We start from the raw sequence: 27,137 nt of genomic DNA on the forward strand, positions 1-27,137 counted from the left end.
TGTTGATTAGATTCTCACCTGCTGCGATTTTCAGTCTAGATCAGAAGCATGAATAGAAAGGATCTGCATAGCCGGTTCTTCAGCTCCTTTCATACTACTTAGACCAATCCTGTGACATCGCCCAGTCTAGAAAGCCCGGTGACTGCATCTTCTCCATAAGCGCACGTCCCGCCTTCTCATTCTCCTTCGCCCTCTCCAAATCCTCCTGCGTAGGCACCTGCTCCAATTCCCTCGTCTTAATCAATCTCTCTTTCTTGTCACGAATTTTCTTCAGAATTCCATCCAGAGTCGTCGGCCTAATAATCTCGTAGATATCGAAGGTCATTTGCCCGCCTGCAAAGCTAGGTAGTACCGCCCTCCGGCTGAAAACAGACCTTGGATTTCCCCTGACTCCGGAGTAGTGTGCATTATGGGGATGGGGTTTTCAAGACCACATCGTTTTGCAATCCTGCCCCATTCTCCGTCAAGAAAATCTATGTAGTCAGGGTCTGTAGTCCATCCTTCAGGGATTTCTTCGGGCTAGCTTCTGTTAGGGCTACCTACTGAGCAGAGACCTGGAGAATTTGGAGTAACTTACACTTAGAGAGTGACTCATGGTTATGAGATAGTAGCAATAAGGAAGGTTGTGTAAGTGGTGAAGAAGATAGATGGCTTGGGAGTGGTTAAAAGGAAAGAAGAACACAACTATGGATGCCTACTTGACTGCCATGTGACATGGAGATGACGGAGAGTCGGAGACTACTACAACCAAAAAAAAGCTAGAGACGTCCTTACTAGGTACTTTTGAGGGTTTAAGCCCAATTCTAGTTTATTCTGTCTGGTACTAGTTAATAAATCCCTATATAATGTTCCTAAACCTCGGTAGGCAGCTGCCCCTTCGGAAGACCTGGGCTGACCTGTGTACTCAGAGAGCTTGCTCTCTATCGCTCTCTGTCGATCTCAAGTCTAAGAACCCAGAAACGCACAGAGACATCTTCGTCGTTTAGGATGTTTTGTTTTAACCTGACCTAAAGGGACTGAGAGATCTGCAGGTGCGGACTGTAGGCTGGCGTCGTGAATATCAGAGTAAAGCAAAGAGCAATATACGGAGACAGGTGAAAGATCCCGGTCAATTAAGAGAGCTATAGGGAGAAGGGGAAACGGAAAGTAGAGAATATAATGTTTTCTCTCTTTTTAATCATTATTCATTTATTTTTTTTAATCTGCAATGCCGGTCGTCGTCACGTATATGTAGACAAGATAGGCACTGACAGTCAACGGCACTGACTAGAGTTGATGACATAAATCCACTCGCAGATACCGTAGATGGCCAGCTGGAACCGATCAGTATCTGAATCCACCAAAGAGACCCACGATATTATCAAGATCCAGGAGAGAGTTGAGAGGTGTCTATAGAAACCAGAACATCGAGAAAACAAAACCAAAACCATATTGGTATAGAGGCGCCGATTTCCGCTGATAAAGAAAATGCCAACATCATTAGAGATAACGCCATGAACACTTGCACGCTTTGTCGCATATAATACATGTGAAACACTCAACGCCTTTTGCTGATTGTGTTGATCGTCATTAATCGGAAACAGATAGAACAATTTTTTTTCGGATGCCCACGCAGCGGCCATCAAGCTGAGAAGGTTGCAAAAAGGGGAAACCAGCCCTGGTATCGCACGCAGGCAAATTATTAAGATGTCTTATTCGGAAATCCTTGCAGGCAAAAAGAAGAAACGAAGCCTGAAATGAAGATTGCATCATTGAGACGCTCCAGTCTTTAAGCGGTAGGAAGGATGGGAACGCCGCCGCCAACGAGTTCGACGATCTTGCTGGCAACCGCGGCGGGATAACCACGCGAGAGCATCTCCTGGACGACGCCAGAGGCGCCCTGGTGATCTTCAGACGCCAAGAAAGCTCGAGTCATGGCTTCGTAGGTACTAGGTTCGCGCTTCTGGATACCAATACCGTCGTAGATCGACTTGGCATTCTCAATGTTGCCTTCCGCAGCCCAGCCGTGGATAAGAGTGTTGGCAATGTAAGCAGTCATCTCAACGTTTCGGTTGGCCATGTCCTTGAGAAGATCCGCGGTGGCCGAGACCTGGTGGTTGGCAACCATCGCCTCGAAGAGAGCTTGGTACAAGCAGGGCTGCAGACGAATTCTGCCGTTTGAGACGACAGAATCGAAGACCTTGCGAGCACCCTCCATATCGTGCATAACACAGCCCTTGGCGTGGATGAGAGAAGCGTAGTGAACGGCCTCCGGGTGCTGTCCGGCGGCCTTGATCGATTCCAAGACCTTCTCAGCAGCAGCCATGTCCAGCGGCTCCAAAGAGGCATAAGCATCAATGAGAAGCTTGTAGGTGTGCATCGTCGGTTGGATGTTCTTGGACTGCATGCGCTCGTAGTAGGCGAGAACCTTACTACGATCACGCTTGGTGTTCAGGAAGTACTGGATCATGGAGTTGTAAGGAGCCGGACGGGCCTTGTAGTTGGGCATGGACTCCATCTCATCAAACATCTCTTCCGCGAAGCGCTCGTCGCTGACACGGCAGAGTGCGTTGACAATGGTTCCATAGGTGACGCTGGTGGGGCGGACACCGGTGGCACGCATCTCGGCAAAGTACAGCAGGCAGTCATCAATCCTGCGGGCCTTGCCCAGCTTACCGATCAGGGCATTGTACAAGAAGGAAGTGGGTTCGACACCCTCCGCCGTGGCTCTGTGGAAGATCTTCACAGCCTCCGTGGCCTCGTCGAAGGTCTTGGTCGATTCCTTCAGGGTGGTGATGTACAGCCCAAACGTGTTGGCAGATGGAGCTGCACCCATGTTCAGCAACTCCTGGTGGTACTTGGCAGCCAGGTTGCGATCACCCAGAGATAGGCAGGCCGCAACCATGGCATCCAGGATCGACACCCATCCGTACTTGACGACACTGTACTGAGGGATGAGCGGGACGTCGTGGCGGGCCATACCCAGAATATCATGGACCAAGTTCATGCGGCCACACTTGGCAGCAGCGGTGATGAGCTTGGCATAGGTGATGTAGCGAGGGTGTCTGCCAACACGACGCATATTCTTGAACTTCTGCAGGGCCTCGTTCAGGTGCGAGTCTGGGCGTCCGCTCGTGCTCTCCAGCTCGTCGGCAATGATGGCAGAGCCACGGTAGTCGGTAGTATACGCGTACGGGTCGAAGGTATCCTCCGTCGACGGGGCACTGGACACGGGGGAGGACTCGGAGACGGGCGTGTATCGGGAGGGCGTGTACGGCTGCTTGACCATCGGAGCCAGGTGGTCCTGCCATCTCTGAGCGATGTCCGGGCGGCTGTCAGCGAGCTTGGCCATGGCCTGGTCGACCAGACGGGTGGTGAAGGCATCCATGGGCAGTCCGGTAGATAGAGCAATGTCGACCATATGGGCGAAGCGGACGGGATGGGCAATGTCGAAGATGGCGGAGTTATTCAAGAGCATGCCGGCCTGGACCTGCAGGGCGAGAGTGAGGTCGGGGGCGCTGAGCTGGGAGATACCCATGGGGCCCAGGCTGGCGATGGCATGTTCGGCGACGGGCGACACCAGCCCGCCGTTCTCGACCATGGCCCAGAGGAGGGTGATAGCGGCCTGGGGAGAGAGCACGGCGGCAGTCTGCATGAGGACACGACCGAGCAGCTCCAGAGCCTCGTCGATCTCCTCACGGACGGGCAGCTGACGGTGATGGTGGTGGTTATGAGAGCGGATGCGAGCGAGCATGCGACGGGCCTCGGCCAGACCCTCGTCGACCTGGCCGCTCTTGAGGAGCGCGACGGCGTACATGGCCGTCGGCTGGATCCAGTCCGGCGTAGCCTGACTCCGCGCGAGCACTGACCAGAAGGGACGAGCAGCCGCGACGTTGCCTGACCGGACGTGCAGCGCCAGCATCGACACGGCCGCCTCGGGCGACTCCGAGGTCAGGCCATCGTACACGGTGCACGCAACTCCCGCATCGCCTGCGTCCGCCGCGGCCATACAGATCTTGCTCAATGCTGCTTGCAAAGAAGCCCCCTGGAGCCGGCTCTTGGCCTGCTCCACGGCCTCGCCAAAGCGGCCGCCGTCGAGCGCGTCCTGCACCAGCGCGTCCTGCACAATCACCTCCTCGACCGCCTGCTGCCGCTGCTCGCGATCCTCCTGCACACTGTCGAACGAGGACCGGATTCGCTCCAGGAAGCGGAGGCCGCTCTCCTTCTTGCCGCACGAGAAGTACGCCCGGATGAGGGCCGCGTACACCTCGCCGTCCCGACGCTCGACGATGCCGAAGATGCCTTTGTCGTCGGCAATGGCCAAGGTCCGGTACTCGTTGTAGCACTCCACCGCACTCTTCAGGTCGCCCATGGCGGCAAAGGCGTCAATCATCGGGGGGAAAATAGCCGCGTGAGGGATGACCTTGTGCGTCTCCATATGGGCGTAGATGCGAATCATGTCCTCGACTTGGCCGTCTTCCGCACAGGCCGTTATAAGCGAGCGGTATACCGGTAGCGGGAACACGAGTTCCGGATGGCGTGTAGTGGCCGTCGTGAAGAGCTTCATCGCGATAGCCAGAGAATGGTCTTCCGCCAGGAGCTCACGCTCCACCTCGCTGGATTGAAACATGAACTTGCCAGGTTCCTCCATCCCTCCGAACCGGGTGCGCTGCTGCTCGAGCACCTCCTTGGCCCGGATCGTGTCCATGGCTCGCGTGACGAGCAGCTGTACGAGCGTCTTGTACGTCTCCTCGCTGGGAATCACACGGCGCCGAAGCATGTCCGAGTAGACGTCCAGAGCCTTGGGCACGGCATGATGCGTATCCGCGTGCAGTTCAATGGCTGCACGAAGCAAGGCGTTATACGCGGCCACGGTGGGCGTGAGACCGTCCCGGAGCAAGTTCTCAAAGGCAATAGGGATCTCTGCATACTGCTGTCTCGCAGCGAGCTCCACGATCTGAGCAGAAGATTCCCGGGATTTCTCAATCGACGCAGTTTCCACTGCGTCGACATCATGCGTAGACGACTCCTTCGTAGACTCTACCGTAGAAACCGCCTCTTGGGACTCTGCTGTCTCTTCCGCGTTTGCATTCTCTTCTTGAATCTGGATCTCCCGGGCTACCGCCTCTTCAACCTTGGCACTGACATCGTCATTCAAGGCGGCCTTGTTGACCCGCTGAGAATCGTGGAGGTCGTGGTGCGAAGATTCCGCAGTCTCCGTGGCCCCGTTGCTTTCTCCCGCCGCATCTTTCGAGGACGGCTTCCAGCCAATGCGTCGGTTGAACTGGAACTGTCGCCAGTCGCTGTCATCGCCGGTCTGCTGGGCATGCTGCCATGCTGCGTAGTAGGCCGCTAGCCCCGAGTCTCCCGACCCGGAGCCAGCCTGGCTGGCCTTTCCGCCCGCACCTGAGCTCGAAGGGTTCGTGAAAGCATTCTGAAGCTGGGTTGTTCTCGTGTACTTGCCGGGATGACTGGCGATCTGGTTGAGGGAGGTTGCTGACGACGCGTAGGACGACTGCGACGCCGCAACTACCGACTGAGCATAGCCATGGGTAAAAGCTTTTGTGAAACTTTGGCGCGCGAGGTGAGTAAACGGCTTGAACACCATTTATTTGACCGGAGACCCCTTCACGGAGAAGAGGATATACTGTTATTAATAATGTCAGCCTCCGCGTTGTTGTTTTCCATTGGTTTCAAGAGTCGAATCAACAACGAGTGTGGATACGTACCTCTAAACCACTGTAATGTTGAAAATGCAGGTTCATTTGACGACTGTGAGCCGTCAAAAGAACGCGCCGGCTGAAGCGGACGAAGCGAGTATTTAGTATCGAATCAACTTGGTCGTCTGGATTCCTCGAGGTAGCTGAGTTGCAGTCCCCGATTTGCTGACAAGACAGGAAATCCGATTGCCTGACCAAGAGAGGAGATTGTCCCGACCAACCCAGAGAATGACTCTATTGCAGTCTCTTCGGGTCTTCTACGGTCTTAGGGAGTCCTTCCAGAGCAGGGAGCGGAAGGAGAATGGGAGGTCGAATAATCATAAAATAATGAATTCAGAAAAAAAAAGAGTGGCCTTGGGGAGAGAAGAGTCGACAAGCTGGCGTTCCGAGGAGGATTTATTCGCACACGAGCAGGATGCCGGCCAGACGAATCACAGGCGCCGTCCGGTCTTTCGGGGAAGGACACCAAACTCCGGCGCCCGCAGCAGAGCAAACCAGACAAACACGGTGATGGCCTCGGCCCAGAACAGCAGGCGGTCAGCCCACAGACGCCGTCGTCAGGTGAAAAAAAGCGCTGGTCAGATGTTCGCCCGGTGGGGAGACGCGCTGAGCGCCAATCAGCGTGGCGCCAATTGCGGGAAGAACAGGAGATCCCCCGGCAGAAGACCCGTGACTTGGTGACTAACCAGCCCAACACCCGCCGTGACTCAAGCGCCTTCCCGGTTCTTTTTCTCGGGCGGCGGGAAGTTCTTGGGTGCCGTCTGTCCCGGGCACGTGTCAGGGCGGATCTCCGGCCTCTCAGTCGTGCCGATCGAACGGCTTGTTCTCGGCCTGCGGATGATGCATGACAATCGAATGATAAGACTTTAATAGATTATTATTATTTTTATATTATGATACTCATTATGATCATTCGAACTCTAGTAGATACCCAGGATGCTTGCGCCAAGGAAGAATATAGACGATAGATCAAGAGAAAACTCTAGAATTATGCAAATATTACCCTTCTATACGGGTCCTTCTGCTAGGCTGCCACAATAATGATGTGGCTTCGTCCGCCCGTTTTCCTCCGCTCGGCCTATTACTTACTTATTATATCCATCCCGAGGAAGTTTCCGTCCGACTACTCCGTACCGCACACTCCATTGGCAAGTAAGAATTAATAATAATCGCACTCACTGTCGAACAAGCGATTGCAAAAAAGGAGTACCATAATACTGTACGTGGGGACGCAGCTGGACCCAATTATTCACTATGCAATAATGGATAGATCATAACCACACTGCAGGGCTTGCATGGTTACTCGACTTCGGCCACCTCCGCTATCCTTGTCCTACAGCTACTATAATTAATTCACGGCTCGACTTGCCGCTCTTTTCATATGACAGTGCTCAACAATCACTGTAATCGTCCTTCTTTTCCGGGTGACGTGCATCTCCAAGCGTTATGGTTATGGTATATGCTGCGAACCATGTGTATGAGAGTCATGACCCCACATACACGAGACGCATGTCGAACGTGCTTTGGCCTGGTCCATCTTCCCCGCATTATTCCCTCGTCAGCTAACAATTAATGGCCCAAGGTGCGTTTGTGACGGCTGTCGTTCCACGATATGTATAAACTTTCTGCTTTTCTGCATAGGCTTGCTTGATAGCAAAATGGCTCTGTGGGACAAGTATGAACCGGAACGGATCATTATGATCAGACTCACTCCATGGTACGCACGGAGACGGTCTCGACAACATAGAATCCAGGCCACCATGTCTACCTTCTTGATGGATTTCAACTAGAACTGAGGTCCAATCCAGCCCATCTGAAGCAAATCTTATCCCGCGGTCCCCGATCCTGTCAAATAACGAACTCCAAAAAAGGTTAGTGCATTACATTGCCATAATTCTATCCTCCTTCTCGTTTCCATGTATCACAATATGCGGAAGTCTATGTTGTCCCAAGGCTCTGTATAATACATATTGTATATACAATGATGAAAGATCTGCGGTACCAGTAGTGGACTGTACCAACTTTACACTGGCTCCTCAGCCACAAATCGTCAGGGGAGGGGACCATACAAAACGAGCAAACATGAACATCAGCCACTCCTGAATCCACCCCCGATGATCTTCACGACGTTTATCAGTGCATATTGTTATGCTTCACGTCAGTTGATTTTGCAATATCAGTGCTCCACTGAGCAATCATAGTTGACTACTACCTTCTCAGAATGTATAGCATTGTTTGTGAGTGCCTCGCAAGTGTATTGAACCATAGCGACTTTCTTTGTTTTTTGAAACTCTCTTTCCAACCACATAATCCAAACCCCTCGCCGCAAAGCTATCAATCTGCATTGCTCTTCTAGACATCCATGCAGCGACCGCTCTTTGTCTGACGATATGTTTTAAAAGAAACAGAAAGCGGCAATTTATGACTGACTGACTTCTCCTTAGAAAAACTGATATTGGATTGAACCCTCAACCTCGTTCCTTCCGTTTCGGCCCCACGAGCACGGATCCCCAATCATTGCCAGAACTTCTGACCTTTCCGCTCTTGAGCAACTCTACTGCTTTGTAGCAAGCAGATAAAGTGTCAGGATTGAGTGTGCAGTGGTGAGAGAAAAGCGACAACCAGATTACCCTCGATCAGCTCGCCGCAATGTCTCCTTTAGCCTCTGCAACGACCGCTCTCTCGGCCCCCGGTAAGGTGTTGCTTAGCGGTGGCTACCTCGTCCTTGACCGCGACTACACCGGCACTGTTTTTGCACTCGACGCCAGAATACATGTCATTGTCCAACAGCTGAGGAAGCAGCCGAAGAAGGACCCGTCTGGAACGGAGTCAGTTCCAGCTGCCAGCGCGCAATCGGCGGCCAAAGGCGATGCAGCGGAAGGAGACAAGAACGATGAGGAAGAGGTTATCTTTGTCAGATCGCCTCAATTCCTGGACGCGGTCTGGGAGTATTCTCTGGAGAGGTACGACAATGGCGGGGGTGTAAAGGCTGTACAGAAGGGTGAGGGGTGAGTACATTTGTCGAACTAAGGTCGTCCGGACGTCCGTTGGCCGCGGACTGTCCCGGCGGATCTTTTGCTTGAATATTTATTGAGTAGCACATGCTGATCTTCGCTAGACGTCGGAATCCATTTGTCGAGACTTCCCTGAATTACGCTTTGACTTACATCAGCTACGTCGCCGACTCTAAGGATTTTGGGTCTCTTTCCATCACCATCCTGGCAGATAATGACTACTATTCAGAGACCGCCTCGTCCAGAGGCCCAGCTGCGTTCTCCCGTAGTCGTTTTGCCAACTTTGGGGTCCCTCTGCACGAAGCGCACAAGACGGGGCTGGGATCTTCTGCAGCTCTGGTCACAGCTCTGGTTTCCGCCCTGGTAATCCATCGTACCATGCAGCCTGACGATCTAGGTGCTGCGAGAGATAAGCTACATAACCTTGCCCAGGCGGCCCATTGTGCGGCCCAGGGGAAAGTGGGTTCTGGCTTCGACGTAGGAGCCGCGGTGTACGGGTCCTGTCTTTACCGACGCTTCACGCCGATCATCTTGGAGAAGGTCGGCGACGTAGGCAGTCCAGGATTTGAGGAGAGGCTCTTCTCTACCGTCGAGGATCTCGATCAGGAGCATCCATGGGATACAGAGTGCGTTGACTTTGGCATGAGGCTCCCTCGAGGCATGCAGATGGTCCTCTGCGACGTGGACTGCGGATCGCAGACGCCTTCGATGGTCAAGAAGGTCCTCGCCTGGCGCCAGGAAAACAAGGACGAAGCAGACCTTCTCTGGACCGCTCTGCAATCCAACAATGACCAGCTCCGAGAAGAGCTGAAGCGGCTCGCAGAGAATCCGGGATTTCCCAGTGCTGATGGCTTCCAACGAGTCCGTACGTACCTACAGCGCTCTCGAGAGTATATCCGCACCATGACGCGCAAGTCGGGCGTTCCTATCGAACCCAAGGTACAGACGGAGCTTCTCGATGCGGCATCAAGCCTCGACGGTGTCATCGGAGGCGTTGTCCCTGGTGCAGGCGGATACGATGCCATTGTGCTCCTGATCCGAGACGACCCGGAAGTGATCAGCCGCCTGAAGTCGTTGTTCGCGACCTGGCAGAGCAAAGTCGAAGATGACTTTGGCGGAAAGATTGGGACCGCTCGGTTGCTGGGAGTCAGACATGGGTCCGAAGGAGCACGCAACGAGATCCTGGAGCAGTATGCAGGATGGATTTGAGCTTCTGCGAATCATCCTTCGCCACTAGCCGGAGGATATCCGTTACACGATACGACGCTACGATTGCATTCAATACCCGACTACTTCATGAGACTATTCAGCGTATAGCATCAGTACCATACACACGGAGTCTTGAGCAATTGTCCGTTTGCTGAAATGAAGCTATTTCTTAGATGCAAACTCTAATGTATATTCTCGTAGCCCTTCTGGAAGATCTCTTATCGAGTCGTAATTCCCATGTTCTGCAGTAGGAGATATCGACCATTACTATGATTAATGCAACTTTTTGAACCCTTGGACTAAAATGTTTCCACCTTGGGGATTCCAGCAATTTTAGCGTTCTAAGAGTTTTCGTCCTCGTTTAGATAATTTGTTGTGGAATAGAATCGTGAGACTCAGCGTAGAGTCTTTGAGCATGAGGTTATTGAAGAGTAAGATAGCGTTTATTCGGAGCTCAAGGTAAAACTCGAGGGGAGGCTTTGCCTACGGTAAGACATAGTGGGCATATACTGAATAATAACTGAGCGGCATAAACTGATTATCCATATCGAACTGAACTAAATTGAGCTGCCTGAGTAGAAGCTTGTCTTGTTCCTCTATTTAGCTTAAAGGCCCTTTTAAAGTCTTGAAGCTAAACACATGTAATCTTTAGATATATATTTCCTCCCTTTAGTACGATCTCCCCAGTATATAGCCTCCCCTCTTTTGTGACAGACGCCCTCGTCTGTCCTTGCGGCTATTCTCAGCTTTTTCTATACTAAGAGTACTTCTTCCTGTAGCAAAACCGCTCCAAACATTCTTGAGTATTATACCGCAATTTTCCCGTTTCGCAGAGTTATTGCCCTTTCTCTCAAAAATAATCTCATACCAATTCCATATCTTGCTTTATAACAAAAAAAAAAAACAATTCAGCTATAACTCCCACTGAGTCCCATTCTGCTTGTCCTAGTATCGCCTTCCCAATCGCGGTAACTCCACTGACTAAAATATCAAAGGGTCCGGAGCCACCTTGATCCTCCCTTATCTGGTTCCTTTCCTGATAAAAGGTCCCTGCAACCTAGAGCTGTGTTAATAGCTTTGCGCACTTTCTATGTCAATGAAACTTGCCTTTGTTGAGGCCTCGAAAAGAGAAATCACTGTCCCAACTGTAGCACAATGCATCGAGTTGGATTGGAATCTGGACCAACCCCTAGATCTTAGTAGCTTAGAGGTCCTGAAAATAGGGACTGATTTATTAATGAAGATGACGTGCCCAAATTGGGTTGGGGAAAAAAAGGGCCCAGAAGAGAATTATATAAAATATTGTAGAGGGGAGTCTTCAGGATCTCGCTGGCTTGCAAAGTCTGAGTATAGTGTCAGAAGTAGGATATATAACTAAGTAAAAGGAAGGTTAATAATGATAGAATGATCACTCAAGATAATTATAACCTAGATTACTACCTGTATAATAGCGGTAGATAACCCATCGCGCCTATCCCGAAGACTGGAAGAGGAAAATTTGCGTGGACAAATCATCTGCTTCGTTTAGGTTATGACTGTGACTGGAAGGACCAAAGCAAATGGGTAGGAAGATTAGATGGTTCAGACACACAGACAATGGTTCTCGTCCTGGCTTTGTGCCGAGACAGAGCTACTTACCCCTCAGCTGCCAGTAAATGCGGTGCAGGTGAATGACCAGTGACCTCATTCTCGTATTCCTGGACGAGCTCCTTCGCATCTCCGAGGTCGTTAATGTCGTACCATGCATCGTATCGCGGCCCCCAGCCCTTCCAACGGACCAGATAATTCGTAACGACACGACGACGGCGGCGCCGTGTGCGTTTGTCGATGAGGTTCTCGATCTCATAGTGTTCTGTCCCATCTGCTTCGGTATGGACTGGCGGCATAGGTTGTGGTCTCCGGTCAAAGGGGTCGTTCCCTGGTGGCGCCGGTTCTAGATGTGCAACTGAGAACACGTTGTGGACTCTCCAATGCGGCGGCAGTTCTAGTTTATACGCCAGAGCAGTACGGAAGTGGCTCGAATATATCCCCAAATGTGTCTTGTGCATAGATCTTGACCACCTCCACCTTTTCCGTGAATCGCTGTATCCCAGGTACAGCCTCTTGAGTCACTATTAGATGAATGGTGAAGCTGACAAAGGTGAAATCCTGGATCTATCTAACCTTGAAGAGGCTGCGATACTTCTTCGTCTCAAAGATGTCACTTCATGTTATTCTGTCTGCGATGAAATCTTAAAAAGTATTAGAGCCTTATGAAATGCTGGATACAACTGGAACAATGAACAGTTCTGCAGATTGCGAGCAGAGTTGGTCATGATACCTGCATTGGTTCAGGAACGGCGTAATGCGAACGTCCCTTTGCGGTGATCCACCAGAGGCGCTTCCAAGAAAAAAATATCCTGTCTCTATGACACCGATGAGACATGATACTGGCGCTGAGGCCCCTCGACAAGATCTCAAAATGATTCACGTATATGATTTGCGAGCTGAGATCAATCACCCAGTCTGATCTCTATATTCACTGGTCGCGCTAACTGACTGATGCGACGCTATACTTTCGAGCTTTTGACCTCAGACGGTACGCTGCACTCTAGCAAAACTTATGATATTGCGGATGAGAAGCGTCTTGAAATCGTGTCCAATTTCATAGTTCATCGAGTGGAAACTGCAATCAATTTGTCTCCAGCAAACACATCAGTCAAATGACCTTGCACTATGTCCAACCCTCCGATAGGTAGGTAGCTCATGGCTCTATGGTTTCCAAACAAGTTGGATATTAACTCTCATTTAGATTATTATTATGATACCGAAGCCTTACATCGATGTCGACATCTAGACGTTAGTCTCACGCTTCTCCACGAACATGGTCTCGCCCGCAATCCTACTCTTGAGCAATCTCGGATTCTTTAAAGAGCGTTGCCTCCTTACTGTGGCATCTGGAGCGAAGCTCGCTGAGCTTAGATTCTCTAGCAACTAACTCAGCCTAAAGGTATTTATCTCTTTGGGCGAAGCTAGAAAGGCGCGGGAGGAGCCCGACAGGAGGAAGGCCTGCTTGTAGGTATGCTCCAACATGGCATAGGGTGGTTGGTCCTTTTTTGAGACTCGAACTTTTCCAGCTACCTTCCAAGCCTTGGCCAATATCAGTTGCCGGGCTTGCTCTCTTTATGACAACATATATGTTCAAGATTCATTGGAAATTGGGGCATCACTAGCTTTGCACAGATAGATATTTTCAGATTGGTTCAGTAGATTCACGCACACTTTGCTACTAATGAAGAGCTATATATCTATCTTTACTCATACAGAACATCTTTGATCAGATGTATAAGTTATCGACTGTACCCAGGTAGTACAAATATAGAAGGAACTAACCAATCAGAACGTGTCTCAGGTGAGTAGCGTAAAAGGAAACGTTCTACCAGTAAATTGATCCAAATTTATCGCCTCGCTAGCGCTCATCGATTATTGAGTCGCAGTGGGGAATGTGGCTGAAGACGCGAAAGCCACTTGACTGCTCTGGAGCATTTTATTATTACTATTGCGTTCTGCGTTTGCGCGGCCTGCGGGAGCAACGACCGCCCTTTGTCAGGATCCTGGGTTAACTTAACCATCTATCGGACAACCAACTTCTTCTCTTCGGCCAGCTGGCAGTTTATTCCCTCCTGCTCCCATACGCAGTATCACGGCCAATGCCGCTGTTGGTCGGTTTCTGATTGATCCTTGCAGGCGATCCCTAATCGTGTCCGTGTCTCCCTAAGATCTTGAAGGGGCGACACTAACAGGCGGCGTCAGATCGGAGCATAAAACCCGCGCCCCAGTTGACACATTCCACCAGTCCTCCTTGTGTCGATGGTGTCTGCTTTTTCTCTTCTGTCGCTCGTTTTCTGGACGTGATTCATCTTCTCTTTCTCACAACGTTCGTTCCCGAACTCTCCTTCTCGTGGTTCGCCTCCGCAAGCCACGACGTCCCAAGGGCCAAGTGGCCGCCCGGGAGCTATCCGCCACATCGACAGACGACGCAGCAAAGATGACGGCTGGGTCGGGGAGATATGTTCGATACCTCCTTTTTGCAGTCTTCGTAAGTGCCCGGAGTACACTCGATTGATACCGGTGGTGATGATCGGAATCGGATCGGATTGAGCGTCAACGGATTTAACTAACCTTGCTCTTGCGACGCGCAGGGACTGGCAGTTTTGTTCTTTATTTCCAAATCTTCGATACCCCTTCCCGACACGGCGGGTCTCGTTAACTTGAAACCTTCTAAAGAGGAGTCGAAGGCACCGGATACTCAGCCACCATCTGAAGGAGGACAGGCAGAGGGAGCCCATCCGGCCGACGAGCGTGTAAATGCTACGTTTGTGACATTGGCCAGGAACTCGGATGTGTGGGAGATTGCGAAGTCGATTCGACAGGTCGAGGATCGCTTCAACCGCAACTACCACTACGATTGGGTCTTCCTGAATGACAAACCCTTCGACGACACTTTCAAGAAGACTACAACCGCACTGGTGTCCGGCAAGACTCATTATGGTCTTATTCCCAAGAACCACTGGTCCTACCCGGACTGGATTGACCAGGACAAGGCCAAGAAGGTTCGAGAGGACATGGGCCAGCGCAAGATCATCTACGGTGACTCGGTCAGCTACAGGCACATGTGCCGCTACGAGTCTGGCTTCTTTTTCCGCCACCCATTGATGGAGCAGTTTGACTACTACTGGCGCGTGGAGCCCAGCATTGACCTGTACTGTGACATCAGCTTCGACCCCTTCAAGTTCATGAGGGACAACAAGAAGAAGTACAGCTTCGTGCTGAGTCTGTACGAGTATTACGAGACCATCCCTACGCTGTGGGACAGCGTCAAGAAGTTCATGAAGGAGCACCCGGAGCATATCGCAGAGGACAACTCCCTCGGCTTCCTCAGTGATGACGGTGGCAAGACTTATAACAAGTGCCACTTCGTATGTCCCTCTTTCGCATCCTATGAGTAGTCTGACTTGCTAACGTCTTCCCAGTGGTCAAACTTTGAGATCGGCGATTTGAACTGGCTGCGTTCTGACGCTTACCTCGAGTACTTCGATTCCTTGGATCACGATGGCGGTTTCTTCTACGAGCGTTGGGGTGACGCTCCCGTTCACTCGATTGCTGCCGCTCTTATGCTGAAGAGAGACGAAATTCACTTCTTCAACGAGATTGGCTACTATCACGTCCCGTTCACCCACTGTCCCACAGGAGAACAGACTCGACTGGACCTGAAGTGCCACTGCAATCCCAGTGACAACTTCGATTGGAAGGGATACTCCTGTAAGTCTCGTTGCCGTCTTGTTATGTCTTGTTCCCGGACTAACCTTCCCTAGGCACGGCTCGATTCTTCGAGATGAATAACATGGAGAAGCCGGCTGGCTATGAGGATGAACAAGACTGACTAACCGTATTACTGGTAGTCTGCGGGGTTCTGGTTGCCATACTATCTCTTGGAGTAGCGACGCGGAAGTTTAAAAGGGGCCGTAGGGCTCGTATAACTGTTGTTTCACCGCACGGTATCTTCAAGGAAGGTTAAATACTTTCAAGGTATATGGCGTCTGCGGAGATAAGCGGCCATCTATTCCCCAGTGTGATGAAGTGTAACAGTTCATTGCATGGCGGTGGTAGCTCATCTCTACCTTTACGAACCTTGCTCTACTTCTTTTTGCTTCGGAGTATCGGTTCGGCATTATGTACATATATAAGGGCTTCGGTTTATCACATTTGCTAATTGACCAGTCCGAATTCAGGGACTCTGGGTGGAAACAGAAAATGAAGAGGGTTTGAAGTTTCGCATCAGTAACTGGACGCACAATCACTGGAATAGTCTCTAATAGGACAATTTGTGAATGCGTTTCTTTTCCCATTTGTTTGATGTCGGACTATTGGACAAGAATGGACTTTAGTTACATGACATTAGAGTTGCTTCGTGCGAAGAACTTAGTATGTATCAGCTGATCTGTTATCGGATAATAATATCTGTCCCTCTGGAGCGGAGCGGGTCACATGGTCGGATCCTTCTCTTAGAGGATAGAGGTAGTGATCCTCTTTTTCGTCACTGGTTTTGTTTTCTCCCATGGTAACAAAAGAGTTTTCTTGTGCATAACGCAAGGTGATAAGGTAGTAGAATTGTCGTACAAAACCCATCATATCGAAATAGATATAGTACAATTCAGACAGTGTCGTCCGAGAAATTAATCATTCCAGCGCCACGGTAGTATTTAATTCGATTTTGAAACAGCCATTTAATCCTTCTTCGGCTTCTTGGTTCCGTACTTGGAACGACTCGTCAACCGGTTACCGACACCGCCCTGTATAACACGATTCGGGTTAGTAAAGCAGGGTCTCGTGCTTTCATGGAGGATTTTTCTAAGCGCAAATTCAAAACAATGAGGAGAACGTACCAGATCCAATGCTCCTCGGACAAGATGGTACTTGACTCCGGGACAATCCTGGGCTCTACCACCGCGGACGAGGACGACACTGTGCTGTTGGACGTTGTGGCCTGTTATAGATAGATGTGTCAGCATACAACTAGGACTATATCTGCTGAACGCTAAAGGTCCATGAGATCCCCATATGCTCCTCCCCCTCAAGTTGACAAAAAGGAGATATGAAAGGCAACGGCATTATAAACTGACCTTCACCAGGAATATAAGCCGTAATCACACGTCCACTACTCAATCTCACTCTGGCAGTCTTTCTCTCTCCCGAATTAGGCTTCTTCGGCTTCGTAATGCCCGTCTTGAGACACACGCCCTTCAACTCCGGCCGGTTGTGCAGCGCCGGCGATCGTCGCTTACGCGTGGGCTGCGGCACACGACATCCCTTTCGGACCTGGTTGTATGTAGCTTGTGCGCGAGGGGTGCTGGAGAATGAGCGCGCCGATGACCATGCTGCAGCGGCGAAGGGCGTGCGGAGAACTGGAGTGAATGGTTTCGAGGTCCGGAGAAGAATGGACGAGGAGGGTTTGTAGCCGGAGATGGGAAATGCCAAGGGGCGAGGAGCAGTGGCTGTCCGCAGAGAGCGGAGCAGCATTGAGGAGAGTAGGGACGGCATTATGAACTAATAACCAGAGACGGTACCGGTTTGCCGTGGCTGAATGAGGGCTGTCTATCTCCTTCGCGATAATTTAGACTCGGAGGCTCTTCTTCGACGGAGATACCGCGTCACGTGAACGCATATGGCCTTTTGCGTGTTTGGCTGCTGTGCTGTGCCGGATGAGCTGCCTGGTACGCGCGGGCTGGCTCTCTGCCTGGCAGTCAGTCCAGACCTGGGGAAAGTGAGCTGTCCCCGACCTTGCTTTGCTTCCTACGAATACGACCATCGCCTTTTCATTTGCTACCTGCCATTCAGATCCTGAAGAGAGATAGAAATTAGAAAGTTCTCTTCTTGCTTGGACTATATCTAGATAAGTGCAACAATCGCCAACATGGTACGTTCAGTCTCATCCGGCGTCATCATCACCACCGCCGGTAGCTATCATAGCTGCCACATAACCCCCCGCCCTCGCAAAGGCCCTGGACATGATCATACAAAAAAAGGATCAAACGAGAATATAAATAAGGGAGAGACTATGATACTAACACCGTCTTCCAGTCTCTCCGCATCGCACCCCCGGCTGCACACCCAACCCAAACCAGCAACACCACCAACCGGAGCCACCAGCCCATCACCGCACCGCACCCCTCGAAAGGCGCTCCCTCCGCTCCCGGTCTGCGCGACACTCTCCGTGATAACCTCACTCTGCCCGCCCAGGTCGGAGCCCCTTCTGCCTCTCACATCCCCGCCCCGACATCGACGCATCCGCTCGAGGCTCGCCTGCTGGCGTGGCGCGCCACGCACGATGCCATGAAGATGGAGACGCTGCGACGGGTGTACGGTATCGCGGAACCCGTGAGACGAGGCATGGAGCTCAAGATCGTTAAGGATGGAGAGTTTCGCCCTGCCGTTTTGGGAGGTGGAAAGCAGCCCAGTCTGCATGAAGATATCTTGGTGCTGGGTGGAAGGGATGCTGACATTGCTTGGGAGGATGTCTTCCAGGGTATGTCGTCCCTCTTTTTTTCAACTCGTCCTCGCAATTTATTGTTATTTCAGTTACTGATATTATCTTTGTTCTACAGGCGACGAGTTCCGAGAACCACCCACATTCCATGATGAGATGGAGAAGCGATTGAAGATGGATTTTTAATTCTGTCTGGTGATGTTGTTTTGTCATGTCCGCAAAGTCTCTTTTTTTTTCTTTCTTTCTTCTTTATTACTTGCCAGGGAACCTGGAAGGAAATGAATCAAACTTGCAATATTTCATGGATGCGGATGTACCATAAAACGCATACAATGCTACACCTTTAGAAATCTTCATGTCTTTCTAGCATTGTCCTTTCCTTTAACAGATACAGAAGACAGGCATCGGGATTGCTTCTACGTATCTCGTTGATATACAAGAGCATACAATTTGGAGACTGCATTGATGACACAACGCGTGAACGGTCAATTCCATTCCAGTCGATCCTCGAGGAAATCAGGACAGTAAAGAAAAGGACGGCTATCTAGTACAGACAGGCAGACAAGACACTGACGATCCATCATCTCATCGGCCACCGACATCAAACACGGGACAAGCCATTTGTGAATTCACGGAAACACGACACAGCGCAAGGGGACGGGAAACCTGTTGGGAATCGAAAATTTCAGGGGTGACGCTGCCATATAACCTAGCATAAGAGCAGAACAAGGACAGACTGACGTGCGTCGATGAGTTGATGCGCAATCTCAGATAAACGTGTGGGCAAATGTTCCGAGGGGTAGTTGAGTGTACGGGGATTGATATGGGCTTGCAACGCAAATCGCAGGGAGGTATCAAGGGGAGCATACACGTAATATTATGCAAGAAGCAAGAAAATGTCAAAGAAGAGAGGGAAACATTGAATACATGGAATGCAACTGAAGTAAGATCAAAACGCCGTTTCCACACGCACCGATTCCCAAAACGCGGGTAAAACAAAATGATCCGAGCCGAAAACAGAAAAAAAAAAACAAGTCAATCAAGTTTGACCAGACGATAAATGAAGATAAGAAAGCTGCGGTAGTGACAGTGATCGGTGCAAATGACCACTGATACCGATGAAGCCACCAGCCTATACTGATACTGGTAACCTGACACGGTAATGTGCAATTAGCGGCGATCATTGCAACTGCTCGTCATGTGAGGTACAACTTGAAAGTTGCTTATAAGATAACGCAATGGCAGCGAGGGCTTCTCTCGCTTGCTTCCCGTTCCCGGCTGTACTGGGCTTTGGCACCCTTGGTATCCTCTTCATCCACTACTTCTTGTGGCTTGATTGTCATGTGTACGATATTCGGGGTATCGCGACTAAACCTCGAGTCTTAAGGGATAATGTAAGCCTCGTGCATTGAGCGAATTAAGTCAAGAGACATACCTGACAAAGGGGCTTTATCTTCTAGCAGCTTGCCGAAATAAATCAGACGAATTGAACTTGGAGACGATGGGCAAGGCTCCCATTCTGTTAATCAATTAGCCACCTGATTGCAGTACGCGGTCCCGCGTGTACAGGACAGCAGGTCACTCGACGCTGCGGAACACACCTGGTCGCCATTCTCTCAGAATGAGTTCCTTCAGAGTATATACGCTCATGCGGAATGGATCGTAGTCTTCAACATTGACTGCTCGTTTTCGTAGATATTTCCCGTCGATCTTGAATGGGTGTCTCGCTCCTGTGATCAAGAGAAGGGTGATAACCAGCGATGGCCCTTCATCTTCGACATCCTTTAAAGGAGTAGAGGGTTGCTCTGGCATTGATTCGCTCTCTGGCGCACCAGCTTTTAAGTCAGACACTTCAGAATCGGCGACGTTGGTAGGCCTCGCTGTTTCTGCTTCACTCGGGGCAACAGAAGGAGCCGGTGCGGTGTTATCGCCACTTGTTGTCGGTTGCTCAATCGCGGCGCTAAGTTCCTGCTGAATCTGCGAGCTGCTGCCCTCGACTGTCTCTCGAGTCTGAGGAATCTGATTGTCCTTATCTTGGGAGACATCAACCGTCGAGGGAGCTTGGCCTTCACGGACCTCCGCCGCCAAGTCCGATTCCCGGGTATCGTTTGAAGCCATCACGATCGTCTCGTAGCGTCGACTATGACACACGATTGAATCGGACTGGTCCCTCGCAATGAGCGAAAGAATGCTGATGGAAAGACAACCCGAGCAAAGTACTTTAGTTCTAGGGTCGGGCGGAAGAAGCGCTGCCGTGACGTTGTTAAGGAAACGCTGGCTCCCTTGCCCCCTAGAACTAAGCGCGCAGCAACGAGAGAGACCGTCGGACGGGAGGAATACCGCTCGACAAACAACGATGGCGGAAAAAAAAGTGGCAGCAAAGGGATTGTAGACAACCCCTTTTTCAAGCTAGCCACAGGGTGAGGGATACAAAAAAGAGGGTGGATACGGTGGTCACTGGTGGATGAGGAAATGGCAGATCAGGGTCGGCGGCTCCTCACTTGCCTCTCCGCCAGACTCGGTCGAGAACAAACAGCCCGTGACGGGGGAGAGAAGGCGGCGCGGAGAGAGAGGCCACTAGTTAAGTCTGACAGAATCACCATCGAACAATTAATATTATTATTTCTTTTCCAGCAACCTTCCCTTCTGGCTTTTTTGCACTGAAATGCTGATCGGGCCAAGGAGACTTTTGCGCAATGGCCGCCGTTGGCCCTAAAGTGGGTTAAAAAAGTGACATCCTGGTCAGATGCGGACAAGCCTTGCCCCTTGGCTCGTCCAACAACTTCAGCTCTCCTCGTGCAATCGTCTCTCCTAGCAAGTAGATGGATATACATCCAGTGGCTCGGGGTTAGTAAACGATGTTGACTGTCATTGATCTCAATATTTCTTGCAGTACACCCGCAACGTGGGTATTAATGCCACCATTACCGACCATTGGCTTTTCTTGTATGTATCCTGTTATTCTTGGCATCAAATAATCTCTTCTGACATAGTACCGAGTATGTAGTATATTGCCACCACGGGTGAACCTCTTGCGTGCAGGTTGTATTCCTAATGTTATCTCTCTCCCGTTTTTTTTGTCTTTCTGAAACCTCCGGTGAAACATTTACTTACACCAGCCACAACGTGATCTAGATTTTCTCTACCAAAAATCCCAATGATTACAGGTTGCGCTGCCAAGCCGATTATACAAGAATCTAATTTCATACAACGGTGGGACACAATTTAGTTCGAAGATCCTAGTTGTTTAGTTGCAGGTTGTTTGCGGGTTGCTGTCGGTGACCTGTGACCTGTCCCACCTACATGCCAGCTTGCTAATGAATTGCACAAGGTGCACGGATGTGATACGACAGATATGTAGCTACTGCTCTAATTGAGCACCTGGTTGTGGACTCTCTCTTTCACGAGTTGTTGATGTGATTGTGGCCTTATCCATATTATGTTGAACTTTACCAATTGAGCCATGATGATTGGGACATCTCTACGCAATCGGAGGCAAGCGCCAGTCATGGAGTTCTCCTGAATCAGAGAAAAGAGACCAAAATGTCATTTCAAAATCAATCCAGATGTCTATGGAGGTGATATGGTATATTCGGTGGATGATGACGAGCCGAGCTCAGGTACGGAAGGAGAGCTAGAAAGTCGAAGGATTAAGTTTATAGAGTAGCGTAGCAAAAAGCTACGTAGGTATTTTATTTTATGCATGACCCGGTAAAGTTTTCATATATAGTTACCAAGGTTAGGTAGCTATATCATGATCCCTCCTTTAATCTATCACGGACAAAACGGGCAAAGCCTCTCAATCGTCTGTTGCCTGAGGCGGCAAAGTGGGTAGAAGCACGGGCCACATGGCATTTCGCAAAGCCAGTGTGTGATATCAACGGCATGACTGCACCACCCTACAAGGCGACGCAATCCCACTCTAAACCCCCATCTCGTCGTTCTCTTTCCGATTCAGGTCAGTTACGATGTCCTTCTTCGGCTTCGACACGACCCTTCCCAGGGATCGTGCTGCCGCTGGGGGGAGGAGGGGTATATTTGAGAACCCGGATCCCTTCGCCGAAGTGGCTCGCGCCAAAGCTGGAGGCCACGACGACGACGATGATGCGTAAGTTTGGCCCTACGGTCGTTCAAGTTTTCTACAGTCGCTGATGCGCTTCATGACAGAATCGATTTCGAAGATACCTATGACGGATTGGGCGACCAGCTGGACGAAGACCAGGATGCGTTCAACGAGGACACCTTTGGAGCCGATGATGTGGGCAAGGATTTCGACTTCTTCGGCAAGACCGCACAGGTATCGGATGTCCTCAGTGAGGAGCAGTTCCGATACAGCTTGCAACATCACAAGCCGAGTCCTGCTCCTCAACAACCTGCTGCTGTGTCTACTTCTACGTCTACCGTGCAGAAACCCAAAAAGACTGGTTATGAGAAATACAACGATCCAGGATACATTCCTGAGATCACGGCCAAGTCGAGCGTATGGGGAACTACGCCAACACAGAAGTCCCATGTAGAGCCCCCGCAGGCGGCACCGGCGCCGGCGGCGTCCAGGAACATGATGAGCCTGGAGGAGGTTGAAGCTCAGATGCGCGCGCAAAGTCAACGAGTCACGGCTCCTCAGCCTGCAGTCTCGATTCCACCTGTTTCTGAGTTGCCTCCTATGCCGCAGCATGGCCAACCGATGCCTCCCATCCCCTTGGATGCTTACGCCCAAATGATTCCTGAGAGCGTTCGTTTTGAGCAGCAGGCTCAGTTTGCTCGAGGCATACCGCCTATGCAGCCCTTCCAAGGCCATCAGCAGCCGCTTCCAGAACCATTCCCTGGGTCTGCCGTCCCGCCTCCAGCACCGTTGCAACTCTTGCAGAACCAAGCCAGACCTCAGCAGGTGCCTCAGCAGCGCCACGGTGGTCATCCACGCGTGTCTCGACAGCCGCAGCAACCGGTAATGGGACCAAATGGCCCGTTGCCGGTTATTACCAACCCTCAGCAGCTGATGAACCTTCCGGAAGACCAGCGCATGGCTTATCTCGTCGAAGATGCCAAGCGGGCCAAGCGTAACCACAAAATCTTCCTTCTCTCGAGAGGCAATGGCTTGATGACTCCTCAGGACAAGAACTTCATCACGCGCATTCAGCTGCAGCAATTGGTAGCTGCGACAGGAAATATGGCCGACCCAGACCCGGAGGCTGTTTTGTCCGAAGACTTCTACTATCAGGTCTACAGCCAGATTCGAGGTGCTCCAAGGCAGCACCCTCGCCAACCTCTTGGCCACTTTGCTCAGACATACCTCTTTCAAACAGGTAGCCGCACCGGTGGTCATGGCCGGAGGCACTATCAAAATGCGGATAACCACATGCAGAGGATGCAGCAACAGGTCCAGCGTGCTGTGGAGGCCGCGAAGCTCAAGCCCAAGAATAAGCAGTTGATCATCGAAGGCAGCTTGGGAAAGATTTCGTTCAGCAATGCCAAGACTCCCAAGCCTTTGCTTAATATCAAGCGCCCGGAGAGTTCAGAGGGCGTCAAAACCGCGAAGAAAACGACGCATACGGAACTGAGCCCGAGTGATCGCAAATCGATCCTTAAAAACATTGAAAGTGTCTACGGAGCTCTGATGAAGATGGAAGATATGGAACGTAATATGCCTCCGCCGCCGGATGAGAGTGATCCCGAAGCTATTTCCCGGCACATGGAATGGAGACAGAAGATTCAGGCTCTCAACCAGAAACTCTGGCAAGAACTGAAGGTCATGGAGCCCATCGTACCCGGATCGGTCACCCCTCACCCGTTCATCGCGTTCTTGTCATACTCGAAGGGAAAGAAGGCCATCCCTCGTATATTCCGGCATATTGACCAGGAGCAGCGGGTCACCATCCTTACCATGATTGTCGTCCACCTGGACTCGCTCGATGTGGTGCGCTGGGCCCAGCCCCGGCTTGGTGAGGTTCAACCACCTGCGGCGGTGCGGGAGGAGATCGAGCTCTTCTCCCAAGCTGTCATGCCCAGCCTTCTCGGCTATGTGAGCGAAGCCCCCTTCAACATTATCATCGGTCTATTGGGCCTGGTCCTTGCCCAGACGCAGGTACAGACCGTGGCCCGAACCAAAGTCGGTCTTGGCATCCTCACAATGCTCCTCAGCCGTGCTGAGATCGTGAAGGAGGCCGGCCAGGCCGATGAGCGGGATTGGCAGCAATGGACCGAGAAATTCAATGTTCTCTTCGACACTCTTGAACCGATCCTGGCTGACATCTTCCCTGGATCCATCAACACTGGGGATGATATGTACGTGTGGCAGTTCCTCGCTGCCGTGGGTATCGGAGCGAGCCCGGAACAACAGCAGCGCTTGGTTATCGCAGTCAAGTGAGTTATCCCTCTGATCCGAAGTTTTCATTTTTCTGTCTATGGAGGCATTCTAACCGGCATGCAGGGACCGAGTCATGGAGACAGTAGCCCAGAGTAAGACACTGCCTGCTGACATGGCCAGTCAGCGATTGAGCAATGTCAACCTCTTCATGCGGGCCATTGGACTGGACGTCGAGCTCCTCGGCTAGACCCATCCTCTAAATATCCGGTCCGCGACCTCCTTCAGTCTCCTACTATCTAATTATACGCGCCATTAGGGCTGCAGTGACACCCATGACTTAATCCACGACTGACCGGACGATGACATGCGGAATGAAACCACGATTTTGAGCGCGAATGCATGGGATGACCATATCTGGAGTATTATTTTCGGGCCGAAAGCCGAAGCACTCCCGGGGGAGGGAAATATCGAACCCCTGGCATGGGGTGACCATGGACACGAGATGAGTCTTTGGAGGCAACGCGGACTGGCACATGAGGCCAAAAATACTTTCTACACTTCTACGTCCGTTGCTGCGTGGCCGTAGCAGTGAACGCGATACATATTCCCCAATGAATCAGATTGTACAGTATATGCCGATGCATGTGTTAGTTATACGAGTAGCCCTTAAGATCACGTATGATGTCGAGACGATCGACCCAGCTGTTGGTGGCCGAAGTTGGCCAACCGGAGAAAAACCAGGCCTTCGGAACAGGCGACCCGGGCGCGAGATCGACTTGCAGTATGGAGTATCTAATATAACATGGAAGGGAATTAATTGTAGGATACGCAGATCTTGGCATGACTCGTGCTTAGCGGGGTGACGGCGCAATGAACACTGGGGACGCCCAGATAGCATGGTCGATTGCATGACGAGTCTGCGAGAGATCATGATATCTGAGAAATTACAGAGATTCGAGAGAGCCGTTCGAGCAACTCGGGCGATCAATCACGATGTCACTGGTGGCGTCTAGCTGGTACGAGATCGAAAACGTGCGAGCGTGAAATGAACGGGTTGAAGCAATCAAATCGATTAATTAATTGATTAATCTCCATGGCGGCCCCTGAAACCTTCAGCTCCATCCCGCGTACTGTCGGGTGATCGTCCTGGCAATAATAACACGCGTGCCGATCAGATGCTGTGCTGTCCTCTCCGACCACCTTTTTATCTCTCTCGCTTCCCCTCGTTGGTTTTTCCCTCCCTCTCTCTATCCTCTCGTCTCTCTCTGCCAGCAAAGCCATTGTGGAAAAGCATTGAAGGCATCCAACTCTTCCTCCAGATCAATTACCCCGCCTCTAGCAGACCCCACCATCTGCACGTAATCAATCAGTCTCGTTGTTTAGCCCGAGTCCGATTCGATCGCTCTCCACCGTCCCTCCATCGTCGTCACCAAGCGTTAGCTATCCCACTACTACAATAATGTCTGCTGGATCAGTTCTCGTTGCCGGGTAAGCATCGCGTCTCTACGAGGAACTACTATACTCCTCTACGCACTCGATTCGTCCAGGACAAGAAGCTAATTGCGCCGGCAGAGGAACGGGCTACATCGGCTCCTTCACCGCCCTTGCCTTAATCGAGGCCGGCTACAAGGTCGTCATCGCAGACAACCTCTACAACTCGTCCGACGAGGTCATCAACCGCATTGAGCTCATCTCTGGAAAGAGACCTGAGTTCGTCAAGGTTGACATCACCGAGGAGGGTGCTTTCGACAAGGTCTTCGAGACCTACCCTGACATCGACAGTGTCATCCACTTCGCCGCGCTGAAGGTGTGTAGCTATGTTTTGTTTCTTCTTGGCTACGAGCCGCACATCAGAAGCCCTGGCTTCACCATGTATTGATTGCTAATTTCCCAATGACAGGCGGTCGGTGAATCCAGCGAGCGCCCCATTGACTACTACAATGTCAACGTCTACGGCTCCATCAACCTCCTCAGGTCCATGCTCAAGCACAATGTCACCAACATTGTCTTCTCCAGCTCTGCCACCGTGTACGGTGATGCCACTCGTTTCCCTAACATGATTCCCATCCCCGAGGAGTGCCCTCTGGGACCTACGAACCCTTACGGAAACACCAAGGTCAGCGTCGAGTGGGCCATCACGGACGTCATCAACGCGGCACGCAACAACGCCATCAAGGCCGGAAAGCCTGAGGAGGCCAAGAAGTGGAACGGTGCTCTGCTCCGTTACTTCAACCCCGCTGGTGCTCACCCCAGTGGTATCATGGGAGAGGACCCCCAGGGTGTCCCTTACAACCTGCTGCCCCTGCTGGCCCAGGTCGCGACTGGCAAGCGCGAGAAGCTGCTCGTCTTCGGAGACGGTAAGATCCCCCGGATTAACTTCAATCAACGAATCCAAGCTGACAAAGCGCAGACTACGCTTCCCACGATGGTACCGCCATCCGCGACTACATCCACATCCTCGACCTGGCAGACGGTCACCTGAAGGCCCTGAACTACCTGCGCTCTCACAACCCCGGTGTTCGCGCTTGGAACCTGGGTACCGGCCGAGGCAGCACTGTCTACGAGATGATCCGCGCATTCTCCGCCGCTGTTGGCCGTGACCTTCCTTACGAGGTTGCTCCTCGCCGTGCTGGCGATGTCCTTAACCTGACTGCGAACCCCACTCGCGCCAACACTGAGCTGGGTTGGAAGGCTCAGCTGCCTCTTGAGCAGGCCTGCGAGGATCTGTGGCGCTGGACTAAGAACAACCCCCAGGGTTACAGACAGCAGCCCCCTGCTGAGCTGCTCGAGCAGCTGAAGAAGAAGAACTAAAATCACAAGGAGTTGATTGGTCTCCAGGTTCGCAAAGTGTGCAGCCCTGCCCACTCACTACTCTAGTAAAGGAA

The 27,137-nt window shown here is 51.4% G+C and overlaps 9 protein-coding genes across 9 annotated transcripts; 5 read left to right on the forward strand and 4 right to left on the reverse strand.

Annotated features, from left to right (window-relative positions):
* Positions 1 to 94: 94 nt before the first annotated feature.
* On the reverse strand, positions 95 to 595 carry C8Q69DRAFT_442046 (hypothetical protein; the record flags this gene model as incomplete). The annotated part of the gene is made up of 3 exons (XM_028628805.1): positions 95 to 333; positions 375 to 519; positions 578 to 595. The coding sequence occupies 3 exons, from the start codon at positions 593 to 595 to the stop codon at positions 95 to 97; spliced, it is 402 nt and encodes a 133-aa protein (XP_028487513.1).
* A 1,053-nt stretch (positions 596 to 1,648) lies between these two features.
* Positions 1,649 to 5,687, reverse strand: C8Q69DRAFT_152194 (pentatricopeptide repeat protein). The gene has a single exon (XM_028625558.1). It carries the CDS (start codon positions 5,585 to 5,587, stop codon positions 1,769 to 1,771), a length of 3,819 nt encoding a protein of 1,272 aa, XP_028487514.1. The 5' UTR covers positions 5,588 to 5,687; the 3' UTR covers positions 1,649 to 1,768.
* Positions 5,688 to 8,168: 2,481 nt separating this feature from the next.
* On the forward strand, positions 8,169 to 10,089 carry C8Q69DRAFT_152254 (ribosomal protein S5 domain 2-type protein). Its single transcript, XM_028625559.1, has 2 exons — positions 8,169 to 8,707; positions 8,818 to 10,089. Exons 1-2 carry the CDS (start codon positions 8,349 to 8,351, stop codon positions 9,920 to 9,922), a joined length of 1,464 nt encoding a protein of 487 aa, XP_028487515.1. The 5' UTR covers positions 8,169 to 8,348; the 3' UTR covers positions 9,923 to 10,089.
* A 3,678-nt stretch (positions 10,090 to 13,767) lies between these two features.
* Positions 13,768 to 15,405, forward strand: C8Q69DRAFT_152315 (putative alpha-1,2-mannosyltransferase). Its single transcript, XM_028625562.1, has 4 exons — positions 13,768 to 14,000; positions 14,104 to 14,880; positions 14,935 to 15,223; positions 15,277 to 15,405. Exons 1-4 carry the CDS (start codon positions 13,950 to 13,952, stop codon positions 15,342 to 15,344), a joined length of 1,185 nt encoding a protein of 394 aa, XP_028487516.1. The 5' UTR covers positions 13,768 to 13,949; the 3' UTR covers positions 15,345 to 15,405.
* A 594-nt stretch (positions 15,406 to 15,999) lies between these two features.
* Positions 16,000 to 17,080, reverse strand: C8Q69DRAFT_152304 (30S ribosomal protein S12). Its single transcript, XM_028625561.1, has 3 exons — positions 16,585 to 17,080; positions 16,348 to 16,448; positions 16,000 to 16,254 (listed from the first exon to the last, which is right to left on the reverse strand). Exons 1-3 carry the CDS (start codon positions 17,000 to 17,002, stop codon positions 16,189 to 16,191), a joined length of 585 nt encoding a protein of 194 aa, XP_028487517.1. The 5' UTR covers positions 17,003 to 17,080; the 3' UTR covers positions 16,000 to 16,188.
* A 295-nt stretch (positions 17,081 to 17,375) lies between these two features.
* On the forward strand, positions 17,376 to 18,134 carry C8Q69DRAFT_485194 (putative proteasome maturation factor Ump1; the record flags this gene model as incomplete). The annotated part of the gene is made up of 3 exons (XM_028631815.1): positions 17,376 to 17,378; positions 17,543 to 17,987; positions 18,067 to 18,134. The coding sequence occupies 3 exons, from the start codon at positions 17,376 to 17,378 to the stop codon at positions 18,132 to 18,134; spliced, it is 516 nt and encodes a 171-aa protein (XP_028487518.1).
* Positions 18,135 to 18,993: 859 nt separating this feature from the next.
* Positions 18,994 to 20,247, reverse strand: C8Q69DRAFT_152378 (ubiquitin-related domain-containing protein). The gene is made up of 3 exons (XM_028625563.1): positions 19,550 to 20,247; positions 19,384 to 19,467; positions 18,994 to 19,329 (listed from the first exon to the last, which is right to left on the reverse strand). Exons 1-3 carry the CDS (start codon positions 20,064 to 20,066, stop codon positions 19,172 to 19,174), a joined length of 759 nt encoding a protein of 252 aa, XP_028487519.1. The 5' UTR covers positions 20,067 to 20,247; the 3' UTR covers positions 18,994 to 19,171.
* A 1,563-nt stretch (positions 20,248 to 21,810) lies between these two features.
* C8Q69DRAFT_152388 (putative topoisomerase II associated protein) lies at positions 21,811 to 24,642 on the forward strand. Its single transcript, XM_028625564.1, has 3 exons — positions 21,811 to 22,056; positions 22,116 to 24,308; positions 24,376 to 24,642. Exons 1-3 carry the CDS (start codon positions 21,917 to 21,919, stop codon positions 24,497 to 24,499), a joined length of 2,457 nt encoding a protein of 818 aa, XP_028487520.1. The 5' UTR covers positions 21,811 to 21,916; the 3' UTR covers positions 24,500 to 24,642.
* Positions 24,643 to 25,413: 771 nt separating this feature from the next.
* C8Q69DRAFT_152390 (UDP-glucose 4-epimerase) lies at positions 25,414 to 27,094 on the forward strand. The gene is made up of 4 exons (XM_028625565.1): positions 25,414 to 25,740; positions 25,825 to 26,059; positions 26,153 to 26,609; positions 26,663 to 27,094. Exons 1-4 carry the CDS (start codon positions 25,712 to 25,714, stop codon positions 27,061 to 27,063), a joined length of 1,122 nt encoding a protein of 373 aa, XP_028487521.1. The 5' UTR covers positions 25,414 to 25,711; the 3' UTR covers positions 27,064 to 27,094.
* The last annotated feature ends 43 nt before the right edge of the window (positions 27,095 to 27,137 follow it).

The sequence above is a fragment of the Paecilomyces variotii genome (assembly GCF_004022145.1).
Source record: "Paecilomyces variotii strain CBS 101075 chromosome Unknown C8Q69scaffold_2, whole genome shotgun sequence".
Taxonomy (NCBI): Eukaryota; Fungi; Ascomycota; class Eurotiomycetes; order Eurotiales; family Thermoascaceae; genus Paecilomyces; species Paecilomyces variotii.

Coding starts and splice junctions, on each gene's coding strand:
- C8Q69DRAFT_152194 (XM_028625558.1), bottom strand. CDS start 5,587: ATGGTGTTCAAGCCGTTTACTCACCTCGCGCGCCAAAGTTTCACAAAA.
- C8Q69DRAFT_152254 (XM_028625559.1), top strand. CDS start 8,349: ATGTCTCCTTTAGCCTCTGCAACGACCGCTCTCTCGGCCCCCGGTAAG. Junction 8,708..8,817: donor GCTGTACAGAAGGGTGAGGG/GTGAGTACATTT, acceptor GATCTTCGCTAG/ACGTCGGAATCCATTTGTCG.
- C8Q69DRAFT_152315 (XM_028625562.1), top strand. CDS start 13,950: ATGACGGCTGGGTCGGGGAGATATGTTCGATACCTCCTTTTTGCAGTC. Junction 14,001..14,103: donor ACCTCCTTTTTGCAGTCTTC/GTAAGTGCCCGG, acceptor TGCGACGCGCAG/GGACTGGCAGTTTTGTTCTT. Junction 14,881..14,934: donor CTTATAACAAGTGCCACTTC/GTATGTCCCTCT, acceptor ACGTCTTCCCAG/TGGTCAAACTTTGAGATCGG.
- C8Q69DRAFT_152304 (XM_028625561.1), bottom strand. CDS start 17,002: ATGCCGTCCCTACTCTCCTCAATGCTGCTCCGCTCTCTGCGGACAGCC. Junction 16,449..16,584: donor GGCTTATATTCCTGGTGAAG/GTCAGTTTATAA, acceptor TATCTATAACAG/GCCACAACGTCCAACAGCAC. Junction 16,255..16,347: donor TCCGAGGAGCATTGGATCTG/GTACGTTCTCCT, acceptor CGTGTTATACAG/GGCGGTGTCGGTAACCGGTT.
- C8Q69DRAFT_152378 (XM_028625563.1), bottom strand. CDS start 20,066: ATGGCTTCAAACGATACCCGGGAATCGGACTTGGCGGCGGAGGTCCGT. Junction 19,468..19,549: donor TCTGAGAGAATGGCGACCAG/GTGTGTTCCGCA, acceptor ATTGATTAACAG/AATGGGAGCCTTGCCCATCG. Junction 19,330..19,383: donor AGATAAAGCCCCTTTGTCAG/GTATGTCTCTTG, acceptor TTATCCCTTAAG/ACTCGAGGTTTAGTCGCGAT.
- C8Q69DRAFT_152388 (XM_028625564.1), top strand. CDS start 21,917: ATGTCCTTCTTCGGCTTCGACACGACCCTTCCCAGGGATCGTGCTGCC. Junction 22,057..22,115: donor CACGACGACGACGATGATGC/GTAAGTTTGGCC, acceptor GCTTCATGACAG/AATCGATTTCGAAGATACCT. Junction 24,309..24,375: donor CGCTTGGTTATCGCAGTCAA/GTGAGTTATCCC, acceptor ACCGGCATGCAG/GGACCGAGTCATGGAGACAG.
- C8Q69DRAFT_152390 (XM_028625565.1), top strand. CDS start 25,712: ATGTCTGCTGGATCAGTTCTCGTTGCCGG. Junction 26,060..26,152: donor TCCACTTCGCCGCGCTGAAG/GTGTGTAGCTAT, acceptor TCCCAATGACAG/GCGGTCGGTGAATCCAGCGA. Junction 26,610..26,662: donor GCTGCTCGTCTTCGGAGACG/GTAAGATCCCCC, acceptor GACAAAGCGCAG/ACTACGCTTCCCACGATGGT.